At 37.6% G+C, this 21,576-nt stretch overlaps 2 protein-coding genes across 10 annotated transcripts in view; both read right to left on the reverse strand.

The window, feature by feature from the left end:
- DYNLT5 (dynein light chain Tctex-type family member 5) overlaps nucleotides 1–12,456 on the reverse strand; it is a 27,912-nt gene extending 15,456 nt beyond the window's left edge. The window contains exons 1-2 of the mRNA XM_073896011.1: nucleotides 12,053–12,456; nucleotides 10,114–10,235 (exon numbers count right to left, since the gene is read on the reverse strand). Coding sequence (XP_073752112.1) covers nucleotides 10,114–10,232 — 119 coding nt within the window. The 5' untranslated portion in view covers nucleotides 10,233–10,235; nucleotides 12,053–12,456. The remainder of the gene's footprint in view (nucleotides 1–10,113; nucleotides 10,236–12,052) is intronic.
- A 1,067-nt stretch (nucleotides 12,457–13,523) lies between these two features.
- The window catches only part of SGIP1 (SH3GL interacting endocytic adaptor 1), a 212,872-nt gene continuing 204,819 nt past the window's right edge, over nucleotides 13,524–21,576 (reverse strand). For all 9 annotated transcript variants that reach the window (XM_073896580.1, XM_073896581.1, XM_073896582.1 and 6 more), the window contains one exon: nucleotides 13,524–21,378. In XM_073896580.1, coding sequence (XP_073752681.1) covers nucleotides 21,356–21,378 — 23 coding nt within the window. In that variant the 3' untranslated portion in view covers nucleotides 13,524–21,355. The remainder of the gene's footprint in view (nucleotides 21,379–21,576) is intronic.

Genomic DNA, 21,576 nt, shown 5'->3' on the forward strand with positions numbered 1-21,576 from the left:
TTCTTTCTTTCTTTCTTTTTCTTTCTTTCTTTCTACCTTTCTTTTTCTTTCTTTCTTTCTTTTTTTCTTTCTTCTCTCTCTTCCTTCCTTCCTTCTTTCCTTCCTTCTTAAAGATTTTATTTATTTATTTGACAGAAAGAGAGCACAAGCAGAGGGAGAGGGACAAGCAGGCCCCCGATGTGGGGCTCCATGTGGGGCTTGATCCCAGAACCCTGGGATCATACTCTGAGCCCAAGGCAAACGCTCAATGGACTCAAAGCCACCCAGGTGCCCCTCTTTTTTTTCTTTTTTTAAATAGATGCACAATGGAATGCTTCAGCAAAGAGTTAAAAGTATACCTTGTTTTAAAAATTTGAAAATTTAGCAGTTTCCATTGCTGTAAATGCATCTTATGCTTTCAAGATGAAAGTCCGTAGTCACCTGGCCTTAACACTTACATGGACCTGTGAACCTAACCTGTTTGTGAACAATAGAACTTATTTGTTCAGGAATTAGTATACTGCAATAATTAGTCAAATATTCAAAAAATATTTACTGAGTTGCTGTTATGTTCCAGGCACTCTTTCAGGTCCTTAGGATACAAAAATGAAACAAAGACCTTTGCCCTGTTGGAACTTAGTGAGAAGAGACAGATCATAGACAATAAAATACTAAACTAGTAAATTATATATTATGTTAGAAAGTGATAAATGCTACAGGGGGAAAGAATTGCTTCATTAAGGGCCCTTGAAAGTAGATGGAGGAGAGGGTGCTGTTTGCAATTTTAAATAGAATGGTCAAGATAGGCTTCCATGAACAAAGACTTGAAGGAGGAGAGGAAAGGAGCCATGTGAATAGCTGAGAGAAGTGTGTGTCAGGGAGAGAGAAAAGCATATACCCAGGGTTTGAGGCAGGCTGCTGCGTGGTATTTCTGAAGAAGTGCATAAAGGCCAGAGTAGCTGGAGCAGAGGGAGCAAGCGAGAGGGTGAAAGGAGATGAGGTTACAAAGGTGTTCGGCAGTTAGACTATGTGGAGCTTTGTGCACCACTGTAAAACCCTGGTTTTTACTCTGATCAAGTGGGAGCCTATAGAGAGTTTTGAGCAGAGGAACAGCAAAATCCACTTTATCGTTTACAATGATCACTCCAACTGCTATTTTGAGAATAGACTATAGGCTGGTAGGTGTAAAAACAGGGAGACCAGTCAGAAAGCTTTTATAGTAATCCAGGTGAGAGAGGACAGTAACTGCTATGGACTGAATTTTGTCTCCCCAAAATTCATATGTATGTGGAAGACATATGCTGCCTTACCACGTGACTGTATTGGAGCTACTGCCTTTAAGAAGGTAATGAAAGTTAAGTGAGGTCATAAGGGTGAAGCCCTGAGCCAAAAATATTGGAGCCCTTCTATGAGAGGAAGAGACACCAGGGTTCTCTCTCCATCATGTGAGGACACAGTGAAGAGGTCCCTCTACGAGCTGGGAGGAGGGCAGTCATGAGAACCTGGCCATGCCGGCATCCTGATTTCAGACTTCCAAGCTCCAGGATGGTGAGAAAATCAGTTCCTATGGTTTAAGCTGCCCTATCTATGTATTTTGTTATGACAGCTTGAGCCGACTAACACAGCGACTCAGACTGAGATGGGAGCGGTGGGGGGTAGTGGTCAGTAGTTGGGTTCTGGATGTATTTGCAAAGTTGATTCAACAGAAGTTTCTGAGACATAAGAAGGGGGGCAGTTAGATAGAGAGTTCAGTTGTGAGCATCCTGAGTTTGAGATGGTTACCAGGTACTGAAGTGAAAAGTCAATAGGCAGTTAGATCCATGAGCGTGGGTTTTGGGAGAGATGTGAAGGCTGGAGATAGGAATTTGGCGGCATAATACCATGTCTCAGTCACTAGACTGGAGGAGACTCCTGAGGGGATAAGTTCAAGAAAAGAGGTAAAGAGGATGAAAGCCTGCTCTCTGAGGCACCCCAACATTAAGAAACTGGGGGGAAAGAAAGGAGCCGGAAGAAGACAGAGAAGGGGGAACCCGTCAGGTAGAAGGAAAAGAGGAGAGTGTGTGTCCTGAAGCCAGGTGAAGAAACTGTTTCCAGGGGAAAAGAGAGGTCAGTAGACAGTGCCAAATGTTGAGAGATCAAGTAAGATGAGGACTGACTGCTGGATCAGAAATGTGAACGTCATGATCTTGATAAGAACAGTACCATAAGTTCAAGGACAGTCTATTTTGTTCACCATGGAACAGCACTTAGCACAATGCCACGACCCAGGCAACAAAAATGTGTTTAATGAATAAAAGGAATGACTCTGTCGTCATTATGATTCTCATTTTATAGATGACATATTAAGACTCAAAGAACATTAAATAATAGCTAGTTAAGCAGATCTGGGATTCAAACACGGGTCTTGTTTGACTCCAAAGTTCTATGTGATAATAATAATACTCGCTCTGTTTTTAGACGTGCCAAGAACCATTCTAGGTGTTTCCATATATTCTTTTAATGAATTCTCACCACACCCCAAAGCAACAATGACTATTTTTAACCCATTTTATAGAAGAAGAAGCTGGGGTAAAGAAGGCTCAATAACCTATGCAAGATCAGCAGCTTAAGTGCTCAAGCTGGAACTTGACCCCAGCCAGTCTATGCAGAACAGATCTCTGAGCCACTCCATTCGACTCCCTAGCTATGTTCCCTGCTTTAGAAATACTGCACTAGTTAGCCAGGGGCTGCCATGACAGAGTACCATAGATGAGGTCGCTTGAACCCCAGAAATGTATTATCTCAGTTCTGGAGGCTGGACGTCTGAGAACGAGGTGTTGGCTCGCTCAGTTCCCTCTGAGGGCCGTGGAAGGAAGGGTCTGTTCCAGGCTTGTAGATGGCTGTCTTCTCTCTGTGTCTTCGTATCCTCTCCCTCCATGTGTATCTGTGTCCAAATTTCCTTTTCTTAGAAGGTTACCAATCATGTTGGATTGTAACCTACCCTAATGAGCTCATTTAAACTTAACTACCTCTTTAAAGACCCTGTTACTAGATAAGGTCACATTCTGAAGCATTGGGGATGAGGACTTCAACATACGAATTTCGCAGGCGTGGCGCAGTTTAGCGGTGGGGTGTGGGGAGCACACACCATTCAGCCCATATGACAAATACAAACACTTTCATGATGTCTCTAAGTCCTAGGGTCAGAGAAGTACAGATTATTTGCCCTGTTGTCTGGGAGTTGTGATCATCTCACAAGTCACTCTGTCTCACCAAGTGTCGTCTTTCTCAACGTATGGGGAGAATAGGACATGCACATATTTATTTTTTCTAAATACCATTGGATTTATTTGCTGAATGGATATATGTTTTTATTCTCATTTGTCTAGCAAATACCAATATTTGGTATTATTCTTCTTTCTTATATTTTGCCATTCAGATGGATGCAAAACAGTATATCTTGGTTTTGTGTGTGTTTGAAAATTTTATTTTTTTTATTATGTTATGTTAATCACCATACATTACATCATTAGTTTTTGATGTAGTGTTCCATGATTCATTGTTTGTGCATAACACCCAGGGCTCCACGCATTTTTCTCATTCTAAGTGAGTTCGAGCATCTCTTCATATTCCTCTTTTCAAGCGTCTCTTCATATTCTGCTTAGCCATTTGGCCTTTGCCTCTGCAAACTGCTCTTTATCTCCTTTGACTATTTTTTTTATTGTCAATGTGCATGATTTAAAATATATATATATCTTCTGCTGCCTATTAACTGTGTCTATTGTATTTTTTATTGAACAGAAATGCTAAGTTTTATTGTAGTTATATTTATCAAGTTTTTTTCTTTATGGTTTGTTTTTTCATTGTGGGATCTTATTTAAGAAATCTTTCCCTAGCCATAGAACACAAAGATATTTTCCTAAACTTTCTTCTTTCAGCTTTAGAGTTTTCCACATTTCAGTCTCCCATGTGGAATCTACTATGAAAATGGTATAAGGTAAGAATCCCGCTTCATTTTCCTCCACCTAGTGAGCCATTTTTCTCCCAACATAATCTATCGAAAAATCCATAATTTCCCCATTGCTCATACATGATGTTTCCATATAATCGTGGGTCTATTTCTGAGGTTCCATGTGTTCCATTGGTCTGTTTCTCTATTTGTGCACCTGTCTATTCGTGCATTTATTATCATTTTTACTTACTACAACTTTGTGGTATATCTTAATACTTGATCGCATTCCCAGGGCAGTTTTTACAAAGATACCAATGAAGGATTATGTACAAAGATGTTCCACATGGCATGTGAAAGCCAGTCTGGATGTTCATCCCTAGGGGAATGGATACAAACATATGTGATGGATATATATGAAGAACTATTATGCCTCAGTAAGAAGCAAAGAGCTAGAATCCATAGTTAACATGAGTAAATAAAAAAATTAAAATGTTGAACGAGATATATGAAAGCGAGAAAACAAAATGAGATTTATAACACAACACCATTTATGTAAGTCAAAATCTTTGGTAAGTACTTGTTCTGTATTCTTTCATAAGGTGGTCCATCAGGTGCGGCACAAAAGGAGCCAGCGGAGGAGCTCGGGGAAACAGCTTACTATACTCACAGATCCTAGAGATAAGAGGCATGCCGTGCCATGCAGGGCTATGTGGAAAAGCACCAGAGTGCAAGATGCAGAGGACTAGAGCAAGGGAGAGATGGGGCCAGAGCCTTTATTGGGGTTTCTGAGGAAGAGGCAAAACTGGGCCCAGGAAACAGTTCAAGACTGGCTAGTACTCTGAATAATTTCGGTGGGCTCTGAGCTAGAGGAGGGTCCCTAGTTGCCTGTACTTGGCTCTGGGCCAATTAAGGCAGAGGAATATTGCATGCTGGGTGTTGGGGGGCATGTGGAGGGGGCTGGCTCTGGGTTGGATAGTTGCATATAGAAGGCATGTCTCCAGCTGAGACTTTAGCTAGCTTCAAGAATTGGCTAGACCTGGGAGAGGCAGCCTCTCCCCAGCCAGAAAGGTTTTTTTAAAATGTCAAAACATCATAATACACAGAAAATTTAAAATATATATATGTATATATTTTATAAGTACATATATATACATATATACATATATATACACTTAAATATGCGTATTCTTGTAGCATGTGTCATGCTGTGTGTATTAGAGTGGGTGATTTTGAGGGTCAAGAGCCAACTGTGGAAGGGAAAAAGAGGGACAATCAGGTAAAAACAGGGGTCTCGCCCAGAGTGGTGATGGCAACATGCTATGAAATGAAGAATATTTTCAACTCTGCTCCTGAGAGAAATAAGATAATAAATTAGATAACTGGAGATCATAGAAGTATCTTCTCTACTTAGCCCACAGGATTTTTATGAGAACCACATGGGTATTGTATGTGAAACAGTTTCATCATCTATCAAGTACAACATGAGATTAGTTTTACTGTGGTTTTATTTGGGATCGTGGCCATTTCAGTTCTCTCTTTGAAGAGGGGAACCTGGATCTCATCCAGGTCTTTTGGGGGCTTTAATTTTATTTAGATGGCAAGGGAACTTATCAAAATCAGGAAACAGGCCAGGCAACATCATTTTGTAACTGCACGTAAGCAGCTCACAGCAGTCTAGGTTGAAATCATAGGATAAATTCATCACGTTTAAAATTACTTGCTCACCAACTGTCCCACCAGATTATAAACTCCCCAGGAGCACAGATTATTTCTTTGTGGTTCCCTACCCAGCCCAGTACCTGGAATGTACTCATTGGGCAGTAAACATTTATCTCAAATGAAGTAATGAATGCACTATTTTCCATTTTTGCAGAGAAAAAAAGTACCAGGTGGCTTTCAGTTTACTTGAAAAATGACCTTCTCCAGAGTAGAACTCCACAGTTAGTTACCTTTACATGCCCAATGGGTGGCACAGTAATTGGCACAGAGTAGAAGCTCAGGAAACCTTGAATAAATGAATAAGTGAAGGAATATCGTGTGGCCTAACTAGGGTGTTAGATGCCACCTGCGGGTTTAAATAGAGAGGAGTGAGATCCACACTCAAAGTTCCTGTAACATGACGTCACTGTAATTTTGGTTTGAGACAAAAGAGAGACTCTTTAGTCCCCAACCTTGGGCCTGACCTACTAGGTGAACTACTGGCCTCAGAGAAAATAAACCTGGCTATCATGTCACATTATCCTGGGAAAGTCACTTAACCTCAGGCTTCTGTTTCCATTTTAAGAACATGTGAGTAGCACATCTGTTCAAATACTGCTTGAAGGCTGCCAAAGGCTGAGCTTCCAACAAGAAAGATGTCATTGTCATTACCTGCTCTTACCCATGGATGGGAAACAGAAGGCTCAGGTGAATGAATAGAAGAGTTTTCATTAATGTAAGTGACACATTGATAGCCAATTTTCAGAGAATGAGAATACTTGCCTATATACAAAAGCCCATTTTGCCACTTGCTAATTCCGTAGCTTTGGAACCTCAACCTTTCTAGGCTTCTGTTTCTTCCTTTGTAAAATGGGGATGATTATTGCATCTATCCTAGAAAGCAGGGTCAGCAAACATTTCTGTAAAATGCCATCAAGCAAATATTTGGCTTTGTGGATCCTATGGTTTCTACTGCAACCACTCCACTCTATAGTGTGAAAGCAGCCAGAGATGATATATACATGAAAATGCATGGCTGTGCTCCAATAAAAGTTTATTGATGGATACTGAAATTTGCATTTTTATTAGTACTCACAGGACAAAAAATATTATTAAAATTTTTTTTTCAACCACGTAAAAACCACACTTAGCTAGGGGACCATACAAAAACAGGTTGGACCTGGCCCTTGGGCCATAGCTTGTCACCCACTGCTACAGAGCTTCTGTGAGACTTAAATGAGGTCAGAGTGAGGGCTCAATAAGTGTTAACTATTTTCAGCCTTATTACTATCAATTATTTAAGTGAAAAATCAAACAATTCAAAATTATAGATGAAGTATGATGACCACTAGAAAGGTATAAAAAGAAATATGCCTACATTCTCACAGTTATGATGCTGGGAGAGTACGATCCAGCTTAAGAGGTTTCTTCTTTTAAGACTAAAACATAAAAATTACATTATAATAAAAAAACATGATTTAAATAAAAAAGGTCCAGCCCTAAAAACAGTTAACAGTAATTATACTGAATATAAATTCAATCTTCCTTTTGTAATTCAGAAGGCACTTGGGATATCCATTATGCCTAGGGATCAATGTTAAGAACTAGTTACTACATCAAAAACTAATGATGTACGGTAATTAACATAACATAATAAAAAAATAAAAATAAAATAGAACCAAAAAAAAAAAAAAGAACTGGTTACTACTGTAAAATGATGTAGACATAGAAACCAAGACTGGAGGGCTGAACCCATGCGGATCTCACACCACACTCAAGAAGTGGCTTTCCAAGTAGGTCTACGTCCTACCTTTCTTTGCCCTCCTTATCAGTGTCTTTACTGCTATAAAGGCAAACAAGTCCACAGTCTAACAAGAGAGACTGACATGAGAACAGCCAAATACAGTAGCATGTAGAAGAGAAAAGCAGCAGGAGCAGAAAAGAAGAACATCCAACCCATCCAGAAGTGGAAGTGGTTGTACTTGAGTAGTTGAGAGCTTCCTAGAAAGGTGGAGCTGGATCTAAATCCTGAGGAGGAGGAGGAGGAACCCGAGTGTAAGAAACGCAGTCCAGACAAAGGTATCTCACGGGAAAGCAACATGGCACAATGGCTGGAGGCAAGACAGAGCACTGAGGGATTATAAATGTGGAGGTTGAGTACGGCCAGAGAGTAGGACACAAGCAGGATAGTGGAGAACACAGTGCTGGAGAAGTAAGCAAAGATCTCTGGACCCTATATGCCTTACTCATGTTTTAGGACCCTATCCTGTCACTAAATTGTTCCTTGACCCGTAAGCCTCAGTTATTTCATGATAAAATGGTAAGAATGAGGTCTACCTAGTAGGATTAATGCTGGGGCTATTAAATGAGATGATGTATTTGGTCCTCAGTATATTTCAGGATAGGTTTTATACTATTGAAATTGATCTAGTCAAAAATTGTTTTTAGGGGCGCCTGAGTGGCTCAGTTGTTAAGCGTCTGCCTTCGGCTCAGGTCATGGTCCCAGGGTCCTGGGATCGAGACCCACATCGGGCTCCCTGCTCCGCGGGAAGCCTGCTTCTCCCTCTCCCACTGCCCCTGCTTGTGGTCCCTCTCTCGCTGTCTCTCTCTCTCTGTCAAAAAAATAAATAAAATCTTAAAAAAAATTGTTTTTGAATAACTTTCAAAAGAAAGGTATATGCTTTTTCCGTAATACACTGCAATGTCAAAACAATGCCTTCGTTTGATAGCCACTGAACTTTCAAAATTTTTCTGCTAAGCGAAGACTCATTTCATGAAGGAGAATCACTCATAAAGTCTGGTCCCAGACAGTGCTGAAGACCTTGAAAGTAAGTCGGAGTTAGAGTTGAGGAGGCAGCCTCCCAAATGGCCTCTGTGCTGCAATGGTACTTGGAAGCTGGTTATTTGCTTTCTAAGAAAAAAAAATATTCAAGTAGAAGATCCATTCTGAATGTTCTGAGAGTCTGAATTTCTAACTTTGAAATACATCAATGAAATGATCACTTAAATGTATTTGTCAGTGAAAAATCTATCCTCATGTGTTGGTAACATGATTTCTGTATTTTTGTTACTTTTAATTTGTATTTATATTTCATCAATTAAAAAAGAGAGCTCTCTAATTATTCAAATTTGGCCATGTTCTGATTCTAAATGATTTTCTAATTTGCTTTGAAAGGGAAGACGTAAATGAAAATGATGCAAATAGGAATGACAGTTTAGTCTTTAGATGAGAGCAGTTTTTTTTTTAATCACAGAAACATGATTTATGTCAGACTATTATTATAAATATTTTCTTGGAAAAAGTTGAATTTAAGCTAACAATTATTTTAAAATAATTTTAAAAAGAACTTTTACCCTTAAATATTGGAAATAGAGGCCGAATGGCTTAAGGTCAGAAGCAAAAGTTGCAGAGATTAATTTTTCTCCCAGCTTTAGTTCTGACATTGGCTGGGATTGCTACTCCTTTATGTTTCCTATCTGTAAAAGAGGTTGTATTTGTAATCCACAAACATCAGGGTTGGAAAGTCAAATTTTAATTAGGTACATTAATACACTCTGAGAGTAGAAAGTAGAAAGATTTAGTTTCAGAATTATAACGTAAATCTATTCCAGTTTATCTGGTCTCCATGCCATAGGACACACCAGTTCCAGCTGCCCATCCTTCCACACCCTTCAATGTCATGGAAATTGTTAAGAAGGAAAGTTTATTATATAAGTTTATTAACCTCTGCATCAGATATTTTGTTTTGCTTTCTTCCCAAAGGCAGTCAAAAATAAATGCTATGCAAGTATTAAAAATTAATTAATCTTTTTAAGAGAGCAAATGCAATATGTAGCAAGAGCCAAAAAAATGTACTTACTACACTTTAACCCACTAATTATATTTCTAGGAAGAAAACAAACAGAAACTTATTATATAGTGAAAAAGAAAGAAAAGTGGAAACAAACTGAAATGCCCAAGAATTGGGGCATGGGAATTAACCCAGAATTATAAACTGACAAAATGTTATGCAGCCATTTAAAAGGATATGGTGAAAAACTATTGAAAATACATTACAAAATTTGTATAAAATAATGCTAAATGCTATATATATATATATATGCTAAATGCTCTATATGTATATATATATATATACCCTATATATAGAGAGAAAGAGATTATAAGATGCAAAATCTATGCATTTGTGTGATACTGAGTAAAAGAATTCAGGAGATGTGTAAGAAGTAGCTGGCCTACACTGCATATGGCATTTCATTTGGGTAGATGATTTTTTGGGGGTGCTCTTTGAAATAGTACAAAATGCTGCTGGAATCAACAGACCACTTAGATTTTCTCACTCTCTTTTCCTTTCCTTTTTAAAATATAGCCCCAAGAGATGACCCAAAATGTGCTTGCCCATTTTCTTCCTTTTTATGTCCCAAAGGACATTTTTTTTCTTCCAATAAGCACTATGCGCTGGTTATTCAATAACTGAATTTAGGTTATTAGACATTCAGTTACTCACTTTTTGGTGTTCCCGTGAAGTTCCTTCTGCCGGAATTCACGACCATTTAGAGAAGACACACTCCCCCTTTTCCTTACTGAACGTGCCATTCTGTCTTTAGCAATTTCTGACATCATCATAACCTATGGAAAACAACTTCTGTAAAATAGCAGATGAAAGACCTGAAAACATTTTAGTGAATATAACACAGAGACTCGTTCTAGTTTAAAAAACACAGATAATTCTTCTACCATTTTTTGAATGGGGAAGTGCGGTTTCCCTAACAGTGATTTTTAGGAGATGTTGTTATTCTGGTCAGTATAATTGGAATAACTGATAACTCTGATAACTTTTATCTATGCAATAGTATAATTCACATAAGCAGATGTCAAGTTGTGGCAAAATGCTTAATAGCAGAAGAGGTTAAGTCAAAGAGAAAAGATAGCCTTGTGTAGAAGAAAGACGTGATTCTACACCCGAAAGCAATATTTTTTACTGCCCTCCCCCCAAATTAATCTTGATAAAAGTTTGCTAATTAATATTTGTTGTTGCTTTACTTTGAAAAGTTAAAACTGTCTTCCCCAAAGGGTATTTTTCTCAAGCAACAGTGACTGACTTTGTAAAGAGCACAAAGAACTTAGCTTGTAACGAAGTATTTTACTAGAAAACCTACTTCCTTCTCCCAAATGCTTGTTAAAAAAGCGGTAGTAGCAACGGACTTCTCAGAATTTAGACTGTAAGTCTACTGCCCTATTGCCTACATACAAATTTAGATATTCCCTTAAATTATTTTATAATCTGTAAATCTGAGAGCACAAGGAAATTCTGTGCTAGACACTAAAACAGAACTAAAAGTCCCTGCCTTCAGGGAGCCAGCGTTGAGTGGGTAGGGCAGACAAGGGCACAATCTAAAACCTCAGTGTGATCAGTGTCAGGGCAGAGAGGAGCAAAGGGTTCTGGAGGGCACACAGGATGGCAGAGGTACTGTGTGTTGGGTGCGAGGCAGTGAGGAGTGTGTGTCCGTGTGTGATTGTGGGCCTATGTGAGTGTCTACATGAGTGTGCACATCCCTGTGTGTGTGTGTGTGTGTGTGTGGGTAGATGCCTGTGCGGGTATGAGTATGTCCCCATGAGTGCGTGCAGCTGTGTGTATGAGTCTCTGTGTACGTGGATATAAGTGTGTGCCTCTGTGTACCCGTGCGTGCACCTGTGTGTAGGAATGATGGATTATCTGTGCACCCAAATGGGTGTGTGCCTGTGGGTGTGTCTGTGTGTCAGCCTTTGTGTGTGATGTGTACTGAATGTATGTGTGCATCTTGGTGTGTGTGCTTTTGAGTAAACTAAGGTCTATGAATGTGAGTGTGTGTGTGTGTTTATCTGTGTGTGCTTGTGTGTATGAGTGTGTGTATGTCTATATATAATGAGTGTGTCTACGTGAGTGTGTCTATGTGTGTGGTAGGACACACTGAGCCTGATTAAGTGGGTCATTCAGGTTCTTATCTAAAGTGACACAGATAGATCTCGGTCTGCTCCCTGGTTTCCAAAGCTCCGCAGGCCAGAGCTGGAACCTAGAGGTCCCCAGGGCTGCGGTCGCCCAGTGTTGTCTGGCCTCAGAAGACTGCTCAGGACTCACGCTGCTCCAGGAGCAGACCAAGCTGGCCAGCTCTGCACTGGGCATCACCCTAAAACTCAGACATGCAGGAAGTCGGTGGTGGTGGGAGTGGTGGGGGGCGGGGGTCGCTACCAAAGGCCAGGAGTCACTAGCAGTTCCCAAATTTGGGGCCACTGTTTCTTATTTGTTGGGGGGAGGAGGCGTGGGGGTCAGGGAGCTCATGGCCCAGGCAGACGGGCCATTTCCTACCACAGGGCCCTCCCTCCGCATGCCCCTGCAACCCTGCAACTTGCGGCGTCTTCCTCTTCTCAGCTCCCACCCCGCGCCGCTGCGGAGAGGGCACACTTACCTTCAGCAGCGCTGGAGTTGCCGTGGGGCTCCGCCGGGGACCTCCTGGACCTCGCGCTCGCTCACTGCGGGAGGGGGCGGCGCAGGGCGAGGCTCCTTCCTCCCGGGGCTCCCTCTGCCTGCGGCAGCCCGCTCACTCACTCCCCTTGTGCTCTGCGCCTGGTCTCCAGGGTGACCTCCTCAAACAGAGTCCCCCCGACCCCCCCTCCCGACGGACGCAATAGCTGCGTGGTCCTCTGAGCCGCCCTCAGGATGTAAGGATCTCACCGTCCCTGCCCAGGGGGCGCCGCCCTGAGCCCGACTGTGCCCTGGGGTGGCCGGGAGCTGGGGGGAACCGGTTCAAGCTGCTGCGAGGAGGCCGTCGGGGACTCAAGGCGCAGCCCCGTGTTCCCTCATCCAGTTCCTTTTCCCTAAATGTCAGGGGCCGGAGAGGGAAGTACTGCGGTTTCCTGGGACAGGAAATCTGAGGCACAAAGAGAAAGTAGAGCTCCTCTTCCCTTTCCCAGACCCCAGACCCTACTTCCCATCACCCTGCTCCAAGGTGCAGAAGCCTGATCGTAAGGTTAGTTATTGAGAGCTTGTATTTACCAGATACTGGCAAACAGTTTTCGTTTTATTTAGTTGTTCCAACAACTCTGTCAGGGAAGGGTTGTTCTCCCTTTACAGCAGAGAACATTGAGATTCTGAGATATTAAATAATACGCCCAGGGCCCCGTGCCGCACATAGAATTATCTCCTAAGCATACAAACGGGGCTCCTTCACCTTCCTTAACAGCTCTTCTTCCCAGCCGCTTAAAGTTTAAGAAGCTTTGAAATGGAGGCTGTTTGGCCTCGAAGACCTACCTGACATAACTAATAGACCCTTCCTCATTAATAATTAACCCCAGGACTCCTCCCCCAACCCAAAGCAAGTTAAGTCCAAACCTTTGAAAGGACCCTTATGTAGTGGGCAATCGCGAGTTAGAAATAAAACAATGCCTCTAAGTCTCTAGCTTGGCTCTGGTCCCTTGATGGGTACTCAGTGCAGTTAGCATTAGCTGACAAGAGCAATACATTGGGATAACAGTAGAGCCACTAAGAGTTAAGACAGAGTTGGAGAAAGAGCATTAAAGTGTTCTGGCCCCATCCCAATCCCTATTCACAGAAAAATAAGAAAAGGAAAGGACTGTTTATTGAATATCTACTACCTAGTAGGTAGGAATGATTAGGTGATTGGTAAAGATTATCTCATTTAATCTGTTTGTTGACCCTATGATAAGGGGATAGTAACTCCATTTTCTTAAAGATAAGGATAAAGAATCATTGAGTAACATGCTCAAGTATGTAGTTAAATCACGGAGCTGGGATCTGCCAGACTCTAAAACCCTTGCACTCTGCCAAACCTTTTGCCCGCTTTGCTCACCCCAAACATGTAGTAAAATTTTCCAGAAATATGGGTAAAATTTCAAGAGACTGGTGATAAAAGAGGTTCACAACTCAGTTTATTTTTACATTTTTCATTTATTTTCCAGAAAAAAAAAATCACATTTAAATAACAACTTACTTTAGATATTTCATCTTGATCTCATGTATAATTAAAGTTTGTTCTGAAACAGGAACCCTAGTTGCAGTAATGTGTCATGATAAATAATTGCATATTCAGGATTTTGTGAAATGGGTGATTGGGAAAATTATGAAGGAAAAAACATTTGTAAAAATCATTATTTACAAAAAAATGATATCCACACCTTTTCTAACTCATAAGGCAAGTAACGTTAAAATGTTCTTATGATTATCTTCCATAAGTCAATACTACACATTCATGTCACCATTGCTCAACAGCTTTGCAGCAGTGAACCCTTGCTTCTTTTGCTGGTTTTTTTCTTGAGCACAGCACAGAAGCAATAAACCTTTCATCACAGACAGAGCAGTAATGGCTATGAGAATAAAAGTACTCTCTGTTGAATTACACATGTAGGAAAAAGAGCCAGGCATCAACATTTTAACTAGATTTAAAAAATATTTTAAATATGTGAGTATTTTAACCCACAATTTCTTTTATAAATATGTTATGCTCAAGGAATTTTGTGAAATTACATATACTCCATACAAGGTCATGAAGAAACTCAGTTTACTGTCGCTATAAAGATCATGGGGAGTTCTGAATAAAGGCTACCATCAAGTCAGATTAAAGGATACACTAATAGCATTTTTCTTAAGAAAAACAACTGATGGAATTTTATTACCTCTAGAAACACAGCAAAATTTCTCTGAGATTCTTTTCCTAAAGAAAAAAATGAATGCCACTTAGTAGGCATGAAAATTAAAACTTGATCATTTTATTCATAGAGTTTTTTTTCTACACGAAGTGAAAAATTAAAAAAAAAAGTATTTGTATATTGAAACCCAATAATAGTCAAAGAGTTAAAAAAGCCAGCTCTATAAAGGACTGCTTGGCCTGTAGTGAAGCTCTGCTCAGAGATAAGATTAGCATATCATCATAAATATACCAACACTTGGCTTTTTCAAGAAAAAATAATCAGGAGCAATTTTCCAACTCTTAGATTGAGAGAGGAAACAGACGGATCAGACAGGAGCCAGTCTCTTTCATGCACCTCCATTGAACAAAGCAAGAATTCAATACTGAACTGCAAATTCAACAAAGCTATAAGAATTATCATCCTATCATCTCTCACAAGGAAAAGACAAAAATCTGGCTTTGGACCTTGGGACAGTGATCCCAGTGGTAGTCATTTGGTGTATTATTAAAATAGTTTGAAGTAATGATTCATGTATGAATAACACTATGCATTTGTTTTGTCAAAAATAAGAAAAGGAGAGAAAATGTCAATGAAGTAATATATAACAACAAATGAGGTGGAATTAACATTTGCATGATATACTCATTCAATGGAATATTTAAAATGACAAATGGCTTCTCTATCAAGCCAATTCACAACCTCTGAATAAAAATTGAGCTATATTTGGAGAAATGTAAAGTGATCCAGCTTTACTCTGAATCAGTTTGTCCAGGAATTTTCTTAAAGGAATTTTGCTGATTTTGTGTAAAAACAATTGATTTGCAAAATAAGGCATAGCAAAAAAGAACTGTGAAATGTTCATTAATAGAGTGTAGGGTTCTGCAAAATCTTTGCTAAATAATATATCCCTCTCATTTAAAAATGTTTTTCGTATAGTTTCTAACAAGATTATGTAAAAATGAGGTCAGCATTCAACTATCATGATTCAATTTCTTAAATTTCATTCTGTAAAACAATTTGGATTGTTTTCAACAGATGGTGGCCTGATGTGTTGGTCATAGGAGCAGACCTTAAAAATAATACTTAAAAAATTAAAATATTAAAACAACATTGTTGTTTTATTTTGAATATTTTAGGTGATAAAGTTAAATTCACTAAGATATACTAATGAAATTTAAAGTAATACTAATTCATTTGAAATGGCAGGAATTTTTCTTAAAGTTAAACAAAAACCTAGAAGCATCCTTTCAAAACATTCCTGGTTGTATTATTTGTGGTTCTTGAAGGATATGTAAGCTGGTGTTACAGGAAAACTTTTCTAAAGTTTCTTCAAGGTGTGTTTAGAAAAAAAAAGTGTTTATGTGATTTAATAACTTTCTTAAGCTTCATTAAAACACTAACATTTATTATCAAATATCCGAGGAGTAGGGACTATGGCATAGGATCATATATTCTCAGGACACAGTGAACATTTGTGAGAAACAGTTGACTTGGACACGATTTGGAAAATACTGGAATATAGGTGAATGCAGAAGTATCCTTTAATTATTTTCTTTTAGGCATTAAGGGACACATAAAAATATATTTGCTTCTCATTGAAACATCTTTTCTTATAAGGTCAAAGGTGTATTTAGAATAAGCAACCTACCACCCTAGGGATAGAAGAAGGCAATCAAAAATACTGTAAGTCAAGGAAAAATAACTTTAGAAGTTATACCTAGAGAATAAATTATTATACTTATGGTGAATGTCAATAAGGAGGTGCCTTCTCTCACAAGAATACTCATTTAGGATAGAGATCAAATATTAAACACGAGGGGAAGTCAAGAGATCTGACCACAGTCAACTCAAGAGACCCTGAAATTTGACTTTCCGTCAAGAAGAATTTTTCAATTTGAATTAGATATTAAAATTGCAACTTTAACCTACAGAAGATGACAGAACATCAAAGCAATGACCCAGAGAAAAGCTAGGGGGTTTTCCTTTGTTGTTGTTTGTTTTTAATATTTGGAGATTTAAATATTGGATTTATACCTCATTTTCCCTCCATACATTCCGTGCACAAAAAGTAATGTAATGGCAGGCATGTTTAATTCATGAGTGCAGGAATCGCATTTGGATGTTGTTTGCCAAATGGAAAAAAAAAAAAACAGACATAAAAGAAGCAGGAAAATCCAATAAAGCCTCCTAAAAGAAGTGCACACAGTTAAAAGTGGTGGGATGGATCATCAGAACACTTTCTTCAATCAGTGTAACAGATCGATTTGTTCATTCATATCAGCAACTTAATTTGACTTATTTCAAGGAAACATCATTCTTACTTATATTAACTTTTCAAATGATATTTAGAGGTCATCCTCCTTTTAATATCATAAAAAATTTTGCTTCCATTAAAAAAAATTGCTGGTCAGAAAACCATGTAGCAAAATGAGTACTTTTAGACTGAATGGGATTTTGCTGAATGCATAATCTGTAAGGAAAAAATAAAGCTTAAAAAAAAAGCAAAACTCAACAAACTCATCTTCTTAGTAGATATTTATATATTTTACTGTGTCATTCAAATTTAATTGACAGCTGTGATTATTATGAAAAAAATAAAGGAAAAATAAAAATGATTGGTGCAACTCTTCTAGAATGACACTGGTCCATGCTTATAAAGCATCCAATTCAAAGGCCTACAAGATAAATAGGGTCAGCTCACAATCTACATATCCATCTGAGTGTCTCTTGCAAGGAGGGAGACATTTATTGGGACTTTGTATTTGCAGTGAGAGATAGCTTGCAATCAGCCTACTGCTTCTCTAGGTCTTTTAAGACATTGATGAAAAGGACAGAGATACGAAAATGAGAGAATGCATTTCAGGCCACTTCGAGACTAGATAGCATGAGAGGAGAACTTTAAGGAAAAGACAGGGATTTTCCTAGAAAAAGCCCTGAATCTTTTTTTTTTCCTTTGAGATTGGAGAAAGTTAAATGGACTGAGTGAAAAATAAACTCACTAGAAAAATGATAGTCAATTTACAATTTAATGTTTAAAATTTAATATCATGTCATAACTAAGAAGGACCTCAGAGGTCTCTTAGGGCAGTGATTCTCAGATTTTGGGTGCTTGTCAAAATACACATTCCTAAAATCCATCCCTAGAGATTTATTCATTCAATATAAACTTGTTGATTCCTGCTATCGTCTAGGCTCTGGGATAGTGGTGACTGAGCCAAAATCATTGCCCTTTTAAATGTATGTTAATACAAGTGGTCCACAAGTCATACTCTGAGAAACATACCCTTTTCCAAAAATTTTGCTATTGGAATTATCCTTATTTTGATACTAATTTTTCATAGCACCGTTAACCTTGGGATTCAAATGATATATATATATAGTAAAATAAAATAGAAGAGTTTATTTCCCAGAATGAACAAGCAAAACTGGTCAGGGGCCCACTCTGCAGTCAAGACAACTGGGTTACTTCCCGCTGCTGTGTCACTTGGGGGAAATTAATTACTCTAAGCCTCAATGTCATCATTTGTGAAATAGGAATCACAAAGAGTACTTAACAACTTTTCGGTTGCTATGAGGATTAAATGAGCTAATATCTGTAGTGACTGGTATATGGTAAGCACTCAAGTAAATGTAAATTTTTATAATCTATCAGTCAATTACTGTGATTGTACAAGTTTTCTTATGAAGCCGCCACAGTGGATCTATCTGATCTAGTAGAATTGTGGAACTTAGAGGTGGGAAAAATTTGATAGGTGGTTGGTGTGTTATGATGGTGTTTAAATCTGCTGGGGTGGGGTTGGGGCACCCAGATCTAAACTGCTGCAGGAACTCCATCATTGCTTTGAGCTGTTTTACCTAACAAGATTCCATATGCAATTTTAGTAGAAAAAAGTCCTGCTGTTAAGAAAAACTTGAAAACCACTCGCAATCCCAATCCCTCATTCTAAAGATGAGAAACTGAGAAAGGCAGTGATTTGTCCAACGTCACACAACAGCAGTTAGCGATAGGGTTAATGTAGTCACCAGGCTTCTTTGAAAAGAAGATTTAGAAATGAAAATATGTGTCATGATTGCCTCAAACACTTTGCAGATTGAGTAAAAATACATAAAAGCAAAAATAAAACATCTCTATTCACTCAAAACCATTTGAAATGTGGACATTCTTTCTTTCTAGGTGAAATAGATTCTCAAATACCATACAGTGAATTTTCATTTTGTCTGTAGGTGTAGAGAAGAACAGAGCTTTAAAAATAATTAAAAATTTAATTCTTAGGAATTATAAATTCCAGCTATGGTAAAATTCAGACTAATTCTTAACAAGAATTTATTTTTCAAAAATATCAAGAAAATATGGAATTTATTTAAAAAGAAAAACATACTTTTCATGTTGTCAAAATAAAGCAATATCATTCATACTTTCTATCTTGTTAGAACAGAAACTTTTAAAATCATAAATCTCAAGAAATGGTGTTCTGGTTAATGAGAACTCTTTATTTTAACCCCTGGTATTGAAAATATTAATATGTACTTGCCCATTTTGTTCTGTTTTAGGAACTGATAATGAACCTGACAATGTTTTTTTTTTTTAATATATAGTAGAGACCCTTGCATTGTCTAGGATCTTTTTTCCTAATATGAATTCTTATTGTACAGTACTATGGATACAGGTATAAGAGGAGATTGTAAACTACAAGATTAAAAAAAAAACCTACCAAAATCTAAAGCCCTGATATGAGTTTATTGTGTTATTATTTGACCTATTTTTCTGAAAGGAGAAGGGATATTTTCTCTATTGAGGTTCTGGTTATTGAAAGTTTAATAATTATGAAGCCAATGACCTCCATTCTGTTTCACAAAAACCAGCTAAGGGATCATAAGAGATCTTCATAGTGTCAAATTTAGTTCCTGGAAACGTTTGAATAACGTTAGAGATTATTGTAGTCTATGTTTCAAATTATATTTTTACAATATCAACAAAATTATTCTTTGAAAAAAAACCCTTGTGTTTAATTACTAATTCACTCTAGAACTATATAAAATAAAATATAAAGAGCAAGACATAAGAACCAGTAATATTTACACATTTTTAATATGTTTTGTGTTAATACTCAATACGTTTTCCTTATGAATTGATTACTTAAAAATGCATTTTTATATTCGTATGCTGGATAATTCTCAATTTTCTGCTGCTTACTCTCCATTGGTTTCAGTGTTTGATGTTTCCCCATGTTTTGTGGGATTTAAAAGTTTGCATATTCTATTTTGGTTTCAAAATCAAATTGAATATCTTTACTTAAAATGAGTATATTAATAATTTGTCCAAAAAACTTCCACACCAGACTGTCTGGGGAGCCAACTGAGAGTGTTTGAATAGTAGGAATTCTTCTGAGGTAAAACAGATCATTTTGAACATTCTCTTGGTAGCAAGCACTGATTGAGAAGTACAAATATTAATTTAAAAAGTTCCACTATAAACAATTGCCAGTCACAATCTCATTTTAAAAGTAAGACTTACAAAATTTAATTTGATTCTAAAATTTAAAGGGACTAACGATTCTTTGTCAAATGTAAGTGAACATAAAATAAAATTTAGCAGCTAATGATAAATACAACAGCTTAATAATTCCAGTTATTTAATAGTATAACTTAGAATAAGAATTGGTTCATGTTTAAAAGAAGGTCTATGACTTAAAGGAAGTTTCATGTTTTCAGATAGTAGAGGAGGAAAGTTTTACAACCAAGACCCACCCAGAAGAAGTGCTTCTCCGTTCTGAATCCTCACATTGTGAGGCCAGACTGAGTAATTACAGTTTTAATTATACCTTGTGACAATGAAATCATGACATAAATTTTTGATAACTCTCTGATTCCCCGAGAATGGCAAAGATTTATAGTTAACATATGATGAATCTTATCCAAAAGGAAATTTATTGCACAATAATGTGGATAGAATTTCCTTTATAAAGCTTTTTTTTTTCCTTCTCAAACGATATAAATGATGATGATTAAAATTTTCCTTCTGGACTTGAACGGGGGACTAATTTTTTCTTCTGAATTTTAGTCTTAATGTTTTGATTCCTGCAGGTAAAGAGAAAGATACGTGGTACCATTCTCCATGCTAGATGGGAGAGACTGTTTAGAGTAATTGTGCAAGAGTTGTTCAGCAGTTCAACTATGGAAAGTCTTGAAATTTTAAAATCACAATTTTGGCTTTAATCTGATATTATTCAGCAATCTCCACATTCGTTAAACTGCAGAGAGAGGGGGAAGTAGTTAAGACTTCAACATCTTCTTTACTCTTGATTATAATTTCATATACTTAAACTTTAAATATGAATTGCTTTCCCTTTTTACACAAGTTATAAAAATAAGAGGCCCTGTTTACACAGTTCGCATTTTTATGAAATTTGCAGTTTGAAAAAAAAGCTTTTTTAAAAAGTGGTAATTAATGCTCTTCTTGAATATGCTGTAACTTTAGAATTTTTTTTCTGAAATAGTTTCTGAATTTAACCCACTAAATATTTGAAGATAGAATTTTTATTTAGCACTAGAGTAAAACATACTAAGGATTGAAGAAAAAGAAGTTGTTTTTCTTTTCTGGTTCCACTTAATTTTCTTTGTATGTGGCACCCCCTTTATGACAGCTATCAATATTATATTTAGATTTTATATATTGACAAAATGCAATCTACCTCTGTAATCATTGTGCCATTCAACAGTACTACTATTAAATTTACATACCACCGTTTAAATCACATCCATTTCAGGAATGGTAAAATGCTAAAACTCAAGTGTCTAACTGCCTTACTGGAATGAGTACAATTTACAAATACAATAATTACATTTTAAAACCATTAACAATATTACACCTAGAAGTAAATACTGTAAGACTGGTCATCATGGTATTGTGTGAGGGAAATCATTGCTGAAAGTCATGGACATTTCCAGCAGATATATCCCAAGTGCAGATTTTGGTTTGTTTCCATCAAACCAAAATTAAAACCTGTTTCTCAGACAACAGTTCTCCATTATATGAATCCTCCAAATCCTTGCATAAGATTTTATTAGTTATCTGCCAAGTATTTCCCTGCAAAACAAAACAACATATCAGCAGGTTTACCTGGTGATTATGATATGGGCAACATTTTTATTCTATCTGCCCTATGCCTAGAACCCAAATACTGCATCTTATGGGGTGCAATACTAGTATAAAATATATACAATTTCTTAAGTTTTCAATTTCCCAGACCAGCTAGTTGCCTTTTCACATTTCCACATATGAACA

The sequence above is a fragment of the Callorhinus ursinus genome, unplaced genomic scaffold, assembly GCF_003265705.2.
Source record: "Callorhinus ursinus isolate GAN/ISIS: 27379988/994484 unplaced genomic scaffold, GSC_fseal_2.0 scaffold9, whole genome shotgun sequence".
In the NCBI taxonomy this organism is placed as follows: domain Eukaryota; kingdom Metazoa; phylum Chordata; class Mammalia; order Carnivora; family Otariidae; genus Callorhinus; species Callorhinus ursinus.